General features: G+C 41.4%; 1 protein-coding gene across 1 annotated transcript in view; it reads right to left on the bottom strand.

Annotated features, from left to right (window-relative positions):
* Positions 1 to 5,813, bottom strand: part of Kcnc2 (potassium voltage-gated channel subfamily C member 2) — a 179,970-nt gene extending 174,157 nt beyond the window's left edge. The window contains exons 1-2 of the mRNA XM_038314705.1: positions 5,652 to 5,813; positions 3,802 to 4,507 (exon numbers count right to left, since the gene is read on the bottom strand). Of these exons, the coding sequence (XP_038170633.1) occupies positions 3,802 to 4,488 (687 nt within the window). The 5' untranslated portion in view covers positions 4,489 to 4,507; positions 5,652 to 5,813. The remainder of the gene's footprint in view (positions 1 to 3,801; positions 4,508 to 5,651) is intronic.
* Between the last annotated feature and the right edge of the window lie 12,270 nt (positions 5,814 to 18,083).

Below are 18,083 nucleotides of genomic sequence, written 5' to 3'. Positions count from 1 at the left end.
ATGTAGATTTTGGTGTAGAGCAATTACATAATAAATACAACCTGGAAAGACAAGATTTCTAAAAAAAAAAAAAAAAAAAAAAAAAATTCACAACTGGCTACCATCGTTTGTGAACAAGCTATATATAACCATTAGGAAAATAATCCTTTTTGAACTGAGCTATGAAAAGTGGAAAATCTACCTGGTAATTAAAGACATGCATAAGTCACCACAAAGGGGACACACATTCTGAAACAAAAGTGAGGTCAGCCAGTCACCTCACTTCACCCACAAAGTAAAACTGGGAAGAACAAAGATCAACATAATCCCCCCACCCCAGCACTTTAGAATTGGGCACACATTTATTTAAAATGTTTTTAAGCCTGGTGATTTATACCAGAGTATTTTCAGAGTAATAGTGACTCTGAAAAAAATTTACCAGCTCTACCAAGAAATTTTTGCCTATGGTGTCCTCTTATTGCACTGAATCTTGAATAAAAGCTCATCCTCTAAAGCACAAATGTTGATCTGCAAGTACATGCATAACGCTTTCACAAATGCGTCCCTCCCTGCTGGTCACTATTTGCAAATATCGTCAAGACCATCAACCGAACCATCTATCCTTTCTTTCCTGATCAGTTTTCCACAACAGATTTCCCTGACAACTTAAATGGCATTTTTTAAAAAATAAATTTCTTATTAAGGAAAAGAACTCATAAGTATGGCAGAGAAACTTACTGACCAAAATCTCTCAAATATCTACTTATATCATAAATTAAAATTCTAGCTAAAGAGGACATGCCAGCCAACAAGAGACAAAATTACAGTGTCATAAAAGTTAACTGCCATTTCCTATGACTAGTACTGTAGTGTGACCGTGTATGTCATAAAAGTCGAAGTAAAGCAGACCTATTTTAAAATTGCACAAATCTCTTTGACATTGGAAAATCATAAAGCAAATAAAGAAACTAGTATAAAAGCTGAAAAAGAAGCGCAGTTAAAATTGTTCATCTACATATTTCAATAAAAACATGAACTAATGTAAAGGTAAAAAGTTTACAACATATTTAACTTTATTGAGAATGAGATTGGTGGCAATAAGGCCATAGCTGATGAAAATCATTTTGATAACTGAATTGTGTTTCCCAGAATCACACCACTTGAACACAGTTTTGCCTGGTGTCTCCTCAGTGGTATACTGCATGAAAGAATAGTCTGGTATCACTAACTCAGGCCATAATGGAGCTCAAATAGTAATTTACTTATGAACTAATCTGTGCTGTCTGATTTAGGTAACCTTTGGTGATCTGAAAAGGTACTTTTCTGAACTGAATATGCAAACAAAAGTGTGTACACTGACTATCCAATAGCAGAAAGTTCCAACACGGTTCATGGAAGAGTGAAGATCATCACATATTTTTATCCCTTTGTTGATTGCTGCCATGTAAAATTTCTACCAGTCAAAGTCCTAGAATGTACATATTTTAAAATGTCATAAATGACCTTTCCAAAAGGGAACCTAAATTGATGTCTTAGGCAACATTGGATCATGAGAGCAATAGGATTTGCAGAGATGCCACAGTCTAGCCAGTTATAATCAGAGGTTTTTGTGGGAAGGAGTTGGAAGGATGTCATGATACCAGTAGAATAATTTGGGTTGGGCTAAAAATTTGACGTATGACCTTGGCCTTTTCTTGACATCTGAGCCTTCATTTTCCTCGTCTCATTTAAGAAAGGGAAGGTCTTTTCTAGGTGACTTCTAAAACAGATTTCAGGCCAGTGACTGTCAGCTGACTTTGTTTTTCCCCGCTCCTGACCTTGTGGTAATCTCTTGATTCTTTCCTCATCTACAGATACAGGTCAAATCCTCCACATAATTACAACAAAATCTAAGTATGGTTTTTAGCAAACCCTGTGGCTGTCAAGTCAATGGATTACCCTTTGGCTAATAATAAATAGAATCAAATTTCATAGTAAGAATAAAAGTTGGGCACCTTAGGGAGCTTTTAGTCATAAAGTCTGACTTACAATGAAATAAAAAACAAGCTGAAGGTATCATGCTATGTTATCAGGAGGAAAGATAATAAACCATCCATTTTATTGTACACAGACTGAAGAAAATGGTCACATGATGAGCCTGAAAACAAAATCAAATTATCTCTTTAACCACCCAGGGAGAAGAGAGCACAGTAGCACTCAGCTGAAAACCAAAAAAATACAAAGTAATGTTTATGAGCCTGTGATTTTATTTATATAAATAAGTACCTTTTTTGAAACAGGGCTTCTCTGTGTAGCCTAACTGTCCTGGAACTAGCTCTGTAGTAAACCAGGCTAGCCCTGAACTCATGGATCTGGCTGCCTCTACCTCGCAAGTATTGGGATCGAAGGCATACACCAGCATGTCCATCTATCAATAATCACTTATAAAACAAAAACTCTTTTGCAATTATGGAATACTTTAAAAAGCAAAATTTTAGAATTAACATTAGTACTTCCATGTTTGAATTTAGGAATGTAGGGCCATGCTAAAACTTATGCATGACTTCAAAGCCAGGCTCAAGAGATGATTGCCCTTTTACATTTTCTTTTTTGTGTTCTACTTCTTTCTGAAAACAACACAGATAGACACGCACACTTCTGAGGTGTGTCAGAAGTATATCTCCCTGAAAGGTAGTGGGCAGATAGTGCTATAATAGCTAAGATGCAGGGATATCTTTTGTTCAAGGAAAACCAGCCAAGAGGATGGAGCCAAACTTAGGCAGGGAGAATTACCATCCTGCTAGGGTGAGAGTCTTTTCTGGGTAGCAAATACAAGACATACACAGTTGGCAAAGATTTACTAAATTCAGTGGTCTGTCCTCAAATATAATTAAGACCAATTCACATACTGTATTATGTTGGTTGTTTCTATTTCTCCTAGTTCCTTTAAACGGGAGACACCATCATTGGTGATTTCTGTAGTCCCTTCATGGGAATCTGGGAAGTTAACTGGGAAAAACATGGACTAAATTTAATTTCTCACTTAAATAATGAACCAAAAAGAAACACTGAGGTTACGAGTATAACATAAAAAGTCAGGAAAAGTTTTCAACAATCAGCGTTATTTGGTTATAGAGAACAGAAGACAGCCCAACGAGGTGAGGGATGCACTATCAACCTGAAAGGAACGCTGACCCGCCTAAGAGGAAGGACACCCAGCTTGAGGATCCCCAGTGCAGCAGACAGGATCATTGGGGACAGCAATTGCAACAACACAGTCATCTTCTCCCTTGGGAAGAGACAAGCTCAAGAGCATTCTCCCCACAAAACAATCCTCCCCACACCCCTACTTCCACCCAACCACATAGTCAAGGATTCCATTTCCCCTCTCTCAGTCCTCGGATTAGATCCTTATTGCAGCTACTGCTCTGGTGAAACAGATCTGAGAGTCGGGCCTCATTGAAAATGTCACATCAGGATGGGCAACAGGCTCCGAAACACAAGCTCGCTAAAGGAAAAAGTTGGAACGAGAAAAGTTAAGGCAAAAACTAAGGTGAAAATAGATAGTAACGGCATTAGGGCACAGCCCTGGACTCTTACATGGGTCTCACCTGCTAAAGAAAATCTGAGCGGGAGGTCAGTGAAGTGACTGTCTGGGAGAGTGGAAAGATGGGGTAAGGGTCTCTGGGCTTTCCCTACCCCACATGAAGCCCTTCGAAAACCATCCCTACTGAGCTCCTCTCCTCCTCTTCATCTCAGGGGCTGTTGGAGAAAAGAACCAAAGTTTGAAGGAGAGTTGAAAGAGTTGCGACCACAGGGAACGGTGGGAGATTTGGGTCTTACCCTGGCGGCTCTGGATGAGTAGGGGTCCTCAAAGAGGGCCCACATGCGGGGCTGAAGCCTCCTCCAGCGGCCAGACTTGCCATCGGGTCCTCCCAGCCCTGCAGCATCCTCAATGCCCAGCCTCTTGGCTGCCAGGTCCTCATCGTCACCAGGGTCGCCTCCGATGAGATCGGGTGTCTCGAAGATGTCCAGCGCCTCCTCCGCGTCGCGGTGTTGCCTGTAAGTCATCCAGCAGCAGGGCTCCACGTCGGTCTCGTCGATGCCCCAGAAGGCCAGCTCCTCCTCGAAGAGCGGCCCGCACACGTCGGCGGGGCAGTGCAGTTTGCCTGTGCGGTAATAGTTGAGCACATAGGCGAAGACGCCCGGATGGCGATCGAAGAAGAATTCGCGGCCTCCCCCAGGGTGGTCTCCGCCGTTGCCACCGTGGGAACTGCAGTTGCCCGCGCCGCCCTCGAAGCAGCTGCTGGGGACCGGGGACAAGGGAGGCGGTCGCGGCGGCGGAGAGAGCGGAGGGGGCAGCGGCTGCAGCTTGTCCCCCGCAGCGGTCAGGCAGTCGCCCTGAGGTTCAGAGGAAGCTAGAAGGGCCAGGCGCGTTCCGGGAAGGGTCTTGAGAGTGCTGCGGTAGGTTTCGTGCCGGGTGCCCCCGACATTGAGGATCACCCTCTCGTTGTTCTCGATCTTGCCCATCTCTGTGGCTCAGACATGACTAGGGGAGGCGAACACAGCACCGAGTTAAAGCTCTTGTGAGTCCTATACGCACCATGACCCCCCCCCACCCCCACGTCAGCCCAAGAGTGCCAAGATGCCTAGCTCGCAAGTGCGAAGGACCCTCCCAGGAGGAGCTTGGTGTCCAGTCCTGTCCCCGCCTCTTGCATCATGCCTGGCCCAGGTTCCCAGAGAACGAACAACAGTTGAGTCTTCCCTGACCTTCCAGGAAACCTTTTCTCTTGCGGCACACGGTCCACCCTTGGCTCTGACCTCTCCTTCCTTTTTGCCCTCCACCATGTTTCTCTCCTATCCCTGCCAAATACAACCTGCCTTAAGCCTCCAAGCCCCTCTTTCTTTTCCCAAACCCTCCACTGCTCACTCCCCAGACCCTTTCCGCCACCCATCTATGCTCCAGGCTGTTCCTCTCCTTAGATGGACCCCCTTCCCCACTATCCCATATCTCCCCCAGTCCCCCCGCCCCCGGTCTCAGTATAATTCCCTATCAGAGAGTTAGGTTGGCTAAGGCAACTTAGCAGTGTTGAGCGGGGGCCCTCGAATGCTCCAGCTGCCTGCGTACCCTTGGCCAACCCTGGACAGCAAGCACTCTGGTCTCCAGCACTCAGGGACTACCCTTTGCCCGCTCGGCTCCCGGCTCACCCCCCCCCCCCCCCCCCCCCCCCCGGAACCTACCAGGAGGAAAACTGAAGAGAGAAGTCACAACAACAACGACAACAACAACACACGACCCTGCTCCTTTCACCAAGGAGACCTCTGACTAATTTCCTCATCCAATTTCCTTTTCCCATTACTGTTATCCTTGTTGCTAATGTTATTACTTGGGAAAGGAAACGACTAACTAGGATCCATCTTTGTGGACAAAAGTGAGCAATCGATCCCACCCCTCCCCCTTCCCAAGAAAAACAAACATCTTGGGGTGGAGAGTCTGGAGAGTCGGGGGGTTGCTTTCGAGGAGGGGTGAGGCCCAGGAGAAGCCGCAGGAGGCACACCCCCTGCGTTCCTGAGCTGGAAGACGGGCTGTTTCAAGTCTCTCCCTGGGGCTTCGCATCCACAATTTTACAGCTAGGCAGGGGGATGCCCGCCTGCACCGCCCTTCCTTTCTCCCCCTCCTCGTCCCCGGATACCTTAAGGAGACCGGGAGAAAAGTAGATCTGCTTGAGTCTCCGAGTGGTCGAGGTTTTCCCTGCAGCCAGACGGACTCTCTGCGGCCAGCTGAGCCGCCCTTCTCAAAGGAGAAACTACTTGTTGGCGTTTTCGGGGTTCAGGTGGTTGAGCCGCTTCTCTGGGTGCTGAGGTCGGGGAGAAAAGTCCCCGCCCGCCGCCCGCCACCCGCTGCGCTCCCCGCCTTCACGCTGCTGCGATCTGCGGGCTCTCCCATAGCCACCCTCAGCGCCTAGAGTCACCATCGCGCGGGGCTGGGCGAACCATGGAGCTCGGGGCGGGTCCAGCTGGCGCAGCCCGACCCCGCCGCAGACCTTCTGCCCGGCTGGCTGTGCCTGGAGCGGAGGCCGACCGGAGGACAGGGGGCGGGGGACGACGGGGAGCTCACCCAGTTGAGAGTGAAGGCGCCCAGCTAAGATTTGGATCCACAGCTTTGGTCCTCCCCCCACCCCCGCCCGAAAGCAGCCTCTGCTAGAGCTGTTTCTTCAGCACCGCTCGCCTGAGCACACAGCTAGAGTGGGTGGGTGGGTCTGGGGAATCTAGGCTGAGCAGCTCCATCCTTGCCCTCTCTGGAGCTTTTAGCCTGCTCTCTTTAGGCATAGTTCTCCACACCCTGCCACCCCGCTGCCCCACCCCTCCCAACAAGTGAGCGAGAATCTAAAGCCAATTGCATCTTTTCCTTAATGAGGGCTGGCAGGGTTGATCCGTTTACAGGTGACAGTGGCTTGCCTTTCCCGTGTCTTCTACCAGGCCCCACTTCCACGCTTCACTTAAATGTAGGTTTCCAGTCACCACGTCACGGTTATATAAAACAAAACAAGTTTTCAAAGTTGATCCCGGGAACAGAATGCTCCGAAAAGTACAACTTCGGCTTCCTTTGTCTGAAATAACCAAGCAACCAAGCAAAGCTCTCATCAGCCAAGTAGTCCTGCTTAATTAACCCAAATGTCTGTTGGGCCTTGTTTGTGCTGCTAGTGCTGACGCAATTAAGCTTTATAAAGTGCAGGGTATCCCAGAAGAAACGTCTTGTCCCACAGTTCCTGAATTCAGGGTAAGTCCTTCTGTAGGCCCTGAGAAGTGAGTGTGATCCAGTCAGCTCTCCTCAACTTGAATTTGACTATTTTCGCCCCAGGTCGCCTCACATTTCTCTCCTTCTCCGGGGATGTTATCTCTGTACCAAATTCTCTCTTTTTTATGAAGACATCAGCCACATAATGCATGATAATGGTCTCATTTTGATCCAGTTACCTCTGAAAAGACCCGGTCTCCAAACAAAATCACACTCCAAGTAGCGGACATTAAGACTCCGTAGATCATCTTGAGGAAGAACAAGATGCAAGTCATGCTACTTTCATCGTGAAAGAGGTTATGTTCTCTGTGTGTGTATTTGTGTGTGCACTTCAAGGAGAGACAGAGGGGGTAGGTGGGATGGAGGAGGAGCCAGAGCCTAAGAAGGATACCATTCTATAAGTCCATCAGCATACTAAGGATCAATATCCAAAAAGGAAGTAAAGTACCAGGATGTAAGTGGAAGAAGGCATCTCTGAAGAGCAAATATTGCTATCCACGCTACTATTTGGTGACAAAAGTTAGTTTCAGTTGTCAAACTTAACATGTGTGAAAGGAGAGAACCTCAACCGAGATATTACCATAATCTGATTGGCATGTGGCAATATCAAATATGGAATATTTTTTATTAATTATTGATGTGAGAATGGTAAGCTCCAATTACTAAAAAAAATTGCCAGCTATATCCAAATTCCATCATCCATTCTCTTCCTATCATGAGTCTGTTCTTGCCTCTTTAATGTCATAAGTTTAATATAGAAAAGGAATAAGATGTTAGCTTAAACACAAATCACCTATAGCAATACTAGTAATAAATGCAAATTAACCCAAACGTTTCAAGTAATAGACAACATTTACTGAGAGCACAGTAGCTACAAAACTCTGCATAAATTCCGAGTTTTAGTTTTAATAAAAGAAGTGTTTATATTATATACTGATTATCATGACTATAAAAAACAATTTATGTCTTGTATATTGATGACAGGAGTCACTTATGAAGGACTTCAGTTTCATAATATTAGTTTTATTCTGAAGAAATATTTGAGAGATCATAAAATGAACGGAAACTGACGGAAAGGACTAGCCTGGAGGAGAGGAAGATGTAAACTCTAGCAGATCAACGGGGTGTGAGTTTATAGGAGCTATCCAGAAGTAATCATACTGATAGAAGGGCTAGCCTTTGGAAGACGTTTACAACGATGTAAACTTGGAGGATGGGGTAGAGAAATCTGACGACAAAGTGCGGGAAACATAGGATGGGATGCCTGTGCCAAGGGAGAGCTGGCAGAGGAGCAATGAGTGGAAGGCCGCTTTTGTTTCCTTGTCAGTGTAAGAGCATCCTAATATAAACATCCAGGGTGCGTTATGTAAGAGAGACAAGAACAGAAAACCCCTCCGGCCAGCTATCTCCACTGATCTTGCTGTAAAATCCAGATAAAAGTGAAAAGACAGCAAATACAAGATGATGAGCAACGAGGAGGGGGGGAAAAAAACAGCAGCTCCAGTTCCTTTCTGACTGATGTGGAGCAAAGGCTTAAAGGGCTGGGTGGACAGTTCTGCTCACAGGGAAGCAGCGGAAATGTGGCTCCCTTTGTGTTCTGGACTTAGCATCAGAAAAAGCTACAGAGAGTCAGCATTACATCATCCCCAGAACTCTGGGTCTCATGAAAACAAGCGGTGAGCTTGGTCTACTGGTTCGGGCCTCTACTGCCGACACGCAGGAGGTGTAGGACAGTGGACAATTTGATGTTCGAGCCTCCAGCCTGACTCCACGCTGAGACCTATAATGATCTGGGCTAGACAGTGAGATGCTGTTTGAAAAGAGAAGGAAACACCCTGACTCAGAATAGCATGCCTGCACAAGTTTAATATCTAAGCAAATTAAATCATTTAAAGTCTAACTTTTAAAAAAATGCTCATCCTTACAATGTAATATATTCATAAAGAGTTCCTCTCCAGTAGATGAAATAAAACCTCAATTTCCCATTAGTTGCTTCTTGTGTAGGGCCCCAAACTACTCAGTTACTACCGTCTGCATAAATACAAGGAAATAAAGCTCTCAAAGACTGGTAATAAATATGCACTTTTCAAAATGATTTTCTGTTGAAATGTTTGTTTTAACCATCTTTTAATGACTGATTCTGTTAACTTAGTCTATGTTACCTTAACAGGGAATCAACGACTAATCGGTAATGTATAGAAACTTGATTTTGTTTTGTTTTGTCTTTTTACAGTTTGGGAGTCTATGAAGTCCAGAATAAGGTTTCTAGACTGTCATGTGGACTTTTTTTTTTACTGTGTTCTCATGCAGAAGAAGAGCAGAACAAAGAGAGAGCTCGCTTACCATCAGTCCTTTTGTAAACATTGTGACTCCATCCTTATTACCCAAACACATTGAAAAAGATTGCGCCTTCCAACATTGCCAAGCGTGGGACTGGATTTTTCAAAATACTTTGGGAGCCCACAATCAGCCCATAACATTTATGCAATGCATTTCCACTCCTACCTAAACTAACTGTTATGTGGATTACGATGAGATAGACTTCGGTAAGATAAATTCATGATTTTAAAATGTGCCAGTTTCATCTGTATGTAATACATGCTACAGCTTTTCTCGGGGACAGGGGATTCTCATAAATATCGTCACAGCAAAGGTATTTAGTCCATCTGAACTTACTGCTTACTTAAAAAAAAATTAATGTGCAAGTGTTCCGAGGAAAGGTATTTTAGGTGGAAAGAAAGCATGTTCGTGTGTATAGGATGGTGCTCACTGACAAGCGTTTAAAAAGCGCTGAGAATAGCTTCTTTTGATAGAAAATTCTACAGCACTGTCTTCCACACCCGCATTTAAAATAGATGAAAGTGGACTGTGGAGAACATTCAGTCCTTAAAGCGGTTGTCACATAAGCATGAGAACCTGAATTTGAATCCCCATAACTAATATAAAAAGCCTGACATCACAGGACCAATATAAAAAGTCTGGCACCATGGGGCATACCTTGGAATCTCAGTGCTAAGCAGGCAGAGACAGGACAATCCTTGTGGCTCATTCATCGGGCAGTTCAGCTGCACAGAAGGCTCCAGGTTCCATGAAAGAATCTGTCTCAGAAAATAAGGGAAAGAAGTAATTGAAGAAGATACGTGGTATCAGTTAGTGTCCTACACACAGATGAACACACACACAAACACACACACACACACACACACAGAGAGAGAGAGAGAGAGAGAGAGAGAGAGAGAGAGAGAGAGAGAGAGAGAGAGAGAGAATAGATTATGACGCCTAAGGTGATTTCCCTCTACATAAGGATTAAATTATTGGCAAATATCAATAAAGTACATGCTCATTATTTTTGTTCCTAAATCATGGATGTTAGATAAGATGTGATTCACATATTTTTAGTATTTTCTTGTCTTGTCTTCTACTCTTATTTCACTTGCATATGTATTACTTTATTCAATTATACATTGTTACTGATTCCCTTTCTAACATTTTCTTTAAAATCTCCCAGCCAAGGAACATTATTGCACCTTAAAGACTATTGGAAAAGCTCTAGTTATACCCTTTGAAAAGCATTTTTAATGCAAAAGTTTATACCAGGAGAGTCTACTGTAGCTGGTTTGTTGTAAAACCTTGAAAATCAGTGGCCTGAGTATCCTACCTTCTCATAAAATGCTCTCTAGAGGAAGTTGGATTGAGTTTACGGTTTATGAAAATAAGGAAATATGTTACCTGAACATTCTGTCTGCAATATATAGTAGGAAGGAGTGCCAGAAAAGAAATAACTCTTACTAAGGGCAAATCAACTATGCGAAATATTATCATCTATCTTTGATCAATCAATCTGTCTATGTACATGTACAAGCAGATGTGCACATATAATTTTATGATACATTATGGTAAGTCTACCAACTAACCATTTAAATAGTCATTTTTCCTACTTAAAAAATGATTGTCGTGGTAATGAAGGGAAAAGAATTATTAATAATTGTAGCAGTCAAAACTTCCCTAAGCATGTAAGTGAAAAATAAAATATTGAAAGCATTTGATTAAACTCCATCATTAGTCAATTATTTTATTAGCATGTTAGGAATGAAAAGTTGAGAGTGAATTTTTCAGATAACTAACTCAAGTTCACACAGTAAAAACTGGCATTACTGAAGCCCACCATTGTTTATTCAAAAGTCCATATCTTGGTCAGAGAATAAATGATAGGTTCACAGTTTGAACAGATTCATAACCATGAAATGTATAGGAATTAGTAGAAGATAATAGACCTGACAAAAAAACCCACAAATCTTACTGGATATGTCCCAGTTGTTTGTGAATTGAAAAGCAATTGTCTAAATAAATCAGAATTCTGTCTCTTCCTTATGTTTCACAAACAGCCTATGATTAACCAGTAATCACAATAGGCAAGTAAAATGAGTTTTAAGAAACAGAAGTCTGCTTGGATTTGGTCTGTGCTGAAGGAGAAGAATAGAAATCGTGAGTCACAAATACTGTTCTGAAAAGGCTGCGAGTCATCAGGCTGGTTTCCTCAGGAAATAAAAATAAGGGCTCTAGGATGAGGAGCTAGAAGAGACTCACAATAAGATGAGAGCGTGTCTAAGCACAGCACCTCAGCTCAGTTTCAATATTTAGAAAGACATCTAGACAGGTGGAGATTCAGGCTTCTGAAAAGGCACTTTCTGCAGCTTTCAAATGGAACTGAGGGAAGTAAAAATAACATCAGGGCAGAGAAGCGGTTCTAAGAGGAACTGTACTAAGACAACATTATTGAAATTCTTTTCCCTTTAGCCAGGCCATGGAAACATGCTTCTCGGTTTTTTTTATTCAATTATTTCTCAAATTGGACTATGGATAGCACAGATGATTGTGCAATTTGGGAAAGGGAAGTGGAAAATGACATAAGACTACAATACAAATTAGCACGGAAAATAACTCCTTGAAGAGAATGCTAAGCCATGCAGGGAGATAGACAGTGGATACAGTGCACTTTTCAAATCTCCCTCTCCCTCTCCCTCTCTCTCTCCCTCTCCCTCTCCCTCTCTCTCTCCCTCTCCCTCTCCCTCTCTCTCTCTCTCTCTCCCTCTCTCTCTCCCTCTCCCTCTCCCTCTCTCTCTCTCTCTCTCTTTCTCTCTCTCTCTGACGCACGTGCACATGCACACATACACACACACACAACCCCACCAACTTTAATGTCTTACTTAGATGTTTAACCAGAAAGAGTCCAATATTCTCTGAACGATCTGAATCATTTTATTGTGAAAATTAAATTTGAATATCTACTTGAGATTTAAGAATAGCTTTCGCCATCATTACAGTCTAAGTGTGTTCCCCTAAGTACATATCTATAAACTTATTTCTAATGTCATGGTGTTTTGAGATGAGCATTTAAGAGACCGCTTAAGTCATGATGAAGGTAGAGAGTAGAAAAGCCTCCTAGGTTGGATTCGGGCCATTGGAAAAGGTTTTGAGGAATGGCTGCCCTCCTACTCCACCCCCTCCAAGGCTTCCTCAAGGCTCTGAGACAAGCTGCACACTGTGTACTCAGCATATGCCTGTGCACAGAGCAGCTTTTATTTCCTCAGGACAGTTAGAAGTCAAAATGGAAATCACTCGCTTAATTGCTTATCTCTCATGCTAGACTGCCAGTACCGGAATCAAGTACATCTCAACGACAATGGTATACCCAACATCCAGGTTTGCATCTGGATAGTAGCATATCGTAAGGCTGACAGGAAAGATGAGGCAGATGATGAAATAGCAGTTACAGTTATAATGGGACCACAGGTGCCATTATGGCTCACATACCCTTTTCTGGGTTCTGAGATGAGTAATGTGATATGTTCTTCCACTTAACTGTCCTAACAGTCTGAGGGTTAGTACAGGTAAAGATATCTTTATATAAAAATCATTGAAATTGCCTTAAGTCAAAGCTCTACTAATTTGAAGGAACAGCACTTGAATATGGACGTTTCGCTTAAAATTCCTGTGTTTCCTAGCAATATTTATTTTCATTGATTGTTCTCAAGTGCAGGGAATGACTTACTAAAAGTTTGAGTTCCTGTAATAGAATATTCATATCAGCTTCCATCCTGTTGTGTTTCTGACATTGCACTCTTCCTCCTTCATAACGCAATCCTCTTTTTAACTGAACCTCGGTTTCTTCACAAGTCTAAATGCAATTCTTCTTTGATAAGTAGACATCCTTTAATATGCAATAAATTTATGAAACTCATGGTTTTTAGGAAACATTTAGGTATTTCCATATCAATGTTCTCCTAACTTTGATGTTAAATTTTTAGCTGTTATTGTTGTGGTGTGCTTATTTCATTCTTTTTCTGATATTTTTGAGATTATAATATAATTACATCATTTCTTCCTTCTCTTTCCTCCATCCAAACCTTCCCATATGCCCCTCAATGCTTCCTTTCAAATTTATTCTTTTTTAAGTTATTGTTACATGCATATATGCATATCTATCTATATGTATATATATATATATATAATAAATATATACAGACATATGTAGGTATATATTTATATTCCTAAATATGACAACTGAGTCTCATTAATGTTACTCGTGTGTATGCTTTCAGGGCTGAGCACCACCAGGTGGTTGGTACCAAATGAATGACCCATTAGTGTTTTACCTGAGAATACTTATCTCTCCCACGCTTAACATTCCTTTCTTGCCTGTAGCTCTCTGCACGGGGCTGATGTCCCACGGACTTTTCTCTGCTTATTTTGGCCTGGCTGTTGTTCTTGGTGTTGTCCCTGTTCATATTTAGGCAGTCATGCTGTGAGACTTTATCATGTAGCTCCTGACACGACTAGGAAGCACGGTATCTGTTTTCTTCAGTTAATGCCCTATTGTGACATTAGTCAGATGCATCTAGGAGCAAGACACACATGCAGCATCTGGTTCCATGTGATAAATCTGTCTACCTGAGGTAGGTAAGAGTCCAAGAGCTTTCCAATTCTTTCTTTCTTCTTTTGTTTATTTTTGCTTGTCCTGTCACTGGCAATTCAAACTAATACAGTTCCCTTAAAATCTTGATTTGTCAAATCATAGTTTACTCCATTAAGCAAAAGTCATACCGTGCATCTTTCCTTTAAAAAGTGGATACACTTTGGGATCAAACTAATTCTGCTCACGCCACAAGCTCAGGCATGACTGTGTTTCAGTAGCTACTGTCTACCGGGCACACCATTATATTCTTTAGATGGCTCATGGCTTCTGTCTAACTGAGACACCAATACCTGTCTTTCCTAGCTTCTAACAGAAGCTCTTTCGGCCCTGCTTGAATTTCATTTCTTTGGTATTATTTTCCTTGAAGAGACAAAGAAATGAAAACAGTTTCCATTTCCAATTCAGGAAGTTCTGTCTCGTTTAATTTCTCAAAATTCTTTCACAGCCTCTGTGGTTCCTTCCCTGGTGTTACCCTTTCTTCTCTTATTTTTATCACAACTACTAAAAGAATCCAGTTGTCAGATTTTGCCTTTTCTCCTGCCTGCCCCATGAGTTGATTAGAGTCCCCTCCTATTTCCCACATCACTGTAGGCTGCAGGACTATGGAACTCCCTGCTCCTTTATCAATCTTCAATAGCATTTTCCTTGCTCTCACTCCAGCCCTCTGTCATGTTGCCTCGGGTCTTTGTAACGTTTAGGAACCATTTCTATTGTGTTCTCCCAGCTTTAGACTACCACTGGGCCCCGAGGCCAACAGCAAGAGCCGTGTTTGCTTACAGGAGCTTCATGTTTCCAGAGTTAAACTCGGACCTGTTGACAATTGCATAACCAATCACTCCAAAGCTCTGTGGCTTAAAATAAGAGTCGTGGAGTTATCATTGCCGATGGTTCTCTGAAGTTGGGGTGGCCTGGGCACAGTACTGCGGAAAGAGTTCATTCCAGTTCATTTCATATTTGTGGCCTCCTGTTACATTAAAACCCAGCCTTAAGCTTCAGGCCCAGTGGCATTATTTCTGGTTTTGAACGTACTGAATGATTCCCTATCTTGGCATAATTTCCCATTGTTTCTTTTTCTGGATTGCCATTCAAGCCGGCTCAGACTTCATGTCAGGCAGTGACTGTCCTGACACAGCTCATATCTGCACCCGTCACCCAGAATCCTGGAGGGATGTCACTCGGCTTAATGAGACAGAGGGTGTGCAGTGGAGTCAAAAGGAAGACAAGGCCCCTCTTAGGGAGGTAGTGTTAAACTGTGAATACGTAAGTGTAAATTCATTCTAGCATATTCTTTCCAATCCTAAATAAGGGTGGTCTTATGATAGTTGTTCACAGTTTAATCTTATGCTTCTTCTATCTTCTTATGAACAATGACCAGTCCTCAAAGTCAACTCTCTTCTCATCAAAGGTGTCAATCACCCCTAAACTGTTTCCCCAATTACGCTTCACACCCATATCTTGAGAAATAGCAACAACATAAAGTGGGAAAAGGTCTAGCATAAAGCCAATGCTTACACATTAATAGACAAATAAAAATAGCTCTTAAACTCTCACATTTTCTCCCTAGACAACACAACACAAAATGCAAAGGTAAATTGAGGAATTTGTATTGGACCTGGGTAGAAGGTTCTATATGAGAGGGAAGTGTGTTATGTCATCACATATGCTAAAAGTTATTAGAAAGTATTATTAGATCATCTTAGAATAATCTAATATTTCATCTTCTAAGATAAAAGAGAAAGAAAAAACTTAGTTGTAATTTCCCCCAGTCTTAGAAACATGTGCTCATTAGACATCAAGACTTACCATTTCCATCCAGAGTTAGAAGAAGCATTTTAATTTCACATGCACTTCTTTTTCTTAGTAAGGAAAATGTTTCCATAGAATCTAACTCAGGGGAATCATACTAGAATCTATTATATAGTGAAAAAAATGATACAGAAATATCTCTATGCCATTACTGGACTAAAAAAGCAGAGGAAGGAAGCTAGCTTGCACTACCCATTAAAAAAAAGAGAGAGAGCCCAGAAGCCCTATTCTCAGGCTGGTGAAATAAACATCTTCAGTCTCTTCCTGTGGAGAAAAAAACTACTGGAGCAAAAATACTTCAGATGAAAGCAAAAGGAAAGGAGTCTGGTCATAAAGGACAATGGCACCTACAGTTTGTTGACTGACACAATAACATGTCTATGACAGCTTTGCTGCCCTGTTGTGAAAAAGATAAAACCAACACTGTCCACAAATCCAGTCATTCTAGATTAATACATAGTGAAAACTGGAATTTCATTTTAAATAGTTGGAAAACTGTTTGAATGTTCATAATTCCAAAATATGTAGTAACTATCCTTTTATCTTCAAATATTCATTTTTCATTATTTTAAAAAATTCTGCCCAAAATGTATTCCACATTTTTCTGCCTTACCGTAAGAAATATAATATATATATGCATAATTATGTTCACCAAGATGATAGGAGAAAAATGTCATACTACTGTTTCATTATGTTATATTCATTTGACCACCAATAGAAAATCTCCACGCATATTTTAATCATGTGTGATTTACATATATAATTATATTTATAGATATATACATAAGTATACATCTGTCAAAACTATTGAAAATAAGTTGTAGATGACTTGAAATATTCATTTATCAATATTCCATTAGGTATGTCTTATGGATGAAGACACTCTCCTACATAGCCATAATAACTACCAAAAGTAACAACTTAGTAATATCTAATAAAAGCTGCCCATTAAATTCTGAGGTTTGTCTTTGAGGAGAATGCTTATTTCCATTGAGTAGCTAATCACTTTTAATTATGTTCACTTTGTCTCTTTGGTATCTTTACTGATGGAATTTCTCAACCTCTTTTTGTTTCTCATAATGCTCATTGCACTTTATATAATAAGTTACAGATTTTCCTTGATATTTCTGCATTTTTAAATTCAATCAAACATTTTTAAAAGGAATACTACACAATTGATACAATCTTTTGTGATGCATCAGATCTATACTCATACAAGATTCATATATACTACTATTAACAATGTTATGTGCCCATCAAAATACTTTACGTAAGTTGTATTTTAATCAGCATGATTAATCATTAATCTGTGACATCGCTTTTTTATTTATATTACTTTTTCAATATTTTGAGACTTTCACACATTGTGTTTGATACCATTCCTTTAACTCCTTCTTGATCTACCCTCATATCCCTACCCTACACCCCAGCTTCAACTCCTCTTTTCTTTTCTTGTATTTATTTCTTTTTGATGACCCACTGAGTTCAGTTTATGCAGCTCGTACACACTAGGAAGTAGGACTGCCTGCTGGGATATAAGAGTAACAGTACTCATTAAGATCACAACAATTATTTTCTCCCATCTTCAGTTTGTTTAGCATCCACTGAGAAGCCAACGTGAACTGATTCTTGTAGCCGCTGTTATAACACAAGATATTCTATAATTACAAAATTGATGCCAAATTGATTTTGTATTTCCTTGGTCATGCCAGTCTCAGCTGACAGTCTAGTAAATTATTACATCAGTTTAACTGGACATCAGATACACATGATGAAGTTATCAGTGAAGTGGAGGATCTGTCAGGCTCCAGGAAATATTGAGTCTGACACACACGGAGAGAAAAGGAATAAAATGATAAACTGAAGAAAATAATATATGGGATGTATGTAACATTGCAAAGGTCTGACGCTAAGACCCCCCGGAAGGAAAGGACAAGGATATTAGATAGAAACATAATTTAAATAGATAAAAGGTGGCAATGTTCCAAACCTAAAAAGAACGTCAAGTCACAGATTCAGAAAGTATTCCTGGAGCCAAAGCAGGACTAATAAAATGATAACTATACCTAGGCATGTCAGAAAGAAACTGCTAAAAGCAGGCAGATAAAATATTCAAATGTAGCAAGAGCCCACACAGCCTTCTAAGTGAGTCATGGTCGGACCAGCAGCTGGGTTAGAAACAGAAACAGTGGATGCTGTGGAAACAAAATGACATTTTCGAAGTATTAGAAGAAAATAAGTGCAAGCCTAAACGTCATTATGCAGCCAAATATCATTTAGAAACAATGATTTCACATGTGTGCATACACATACACATGCATACATGCACATACACTCACCTGAGAAAACCTGTAAATGGAAGATCCACAAGAAAGAAGGAAGGAAAGAAAGAAAGAAAGAAAGAAAGAAAGAAAGAAAGAAAGAAGGAAGGAAGGAAGGAAGGAAGGAAGGAAGGTAAAGAAAGAAGAAATAAACAATAAGCAGAAAACAATCCGACAACTCGCAACCTCGGACAATGGGGGGCTTGGCTGTGCTCTGTCTTCT

The sequence above is a fragment of the Arvicola amphibius genome, chromosome 17 (genome assembly GCF_903992535.2).
Source record: "Arvicola amphibius chromosome 17, mArvAmp1.2, whole genome shotgun sequence".
Classification (NCBI taxonomy): domain Eukaryota; kingdom Metazoa; phylum Chordata; class Mammalia; order Rodentia; family Cricetidae; genus Arvicola; species Arvicola amphibius.
Note: the sequence above shows the minus strand (reverse complement) of the source record. Positions and strands in the feature narration are given on the sequence as shown.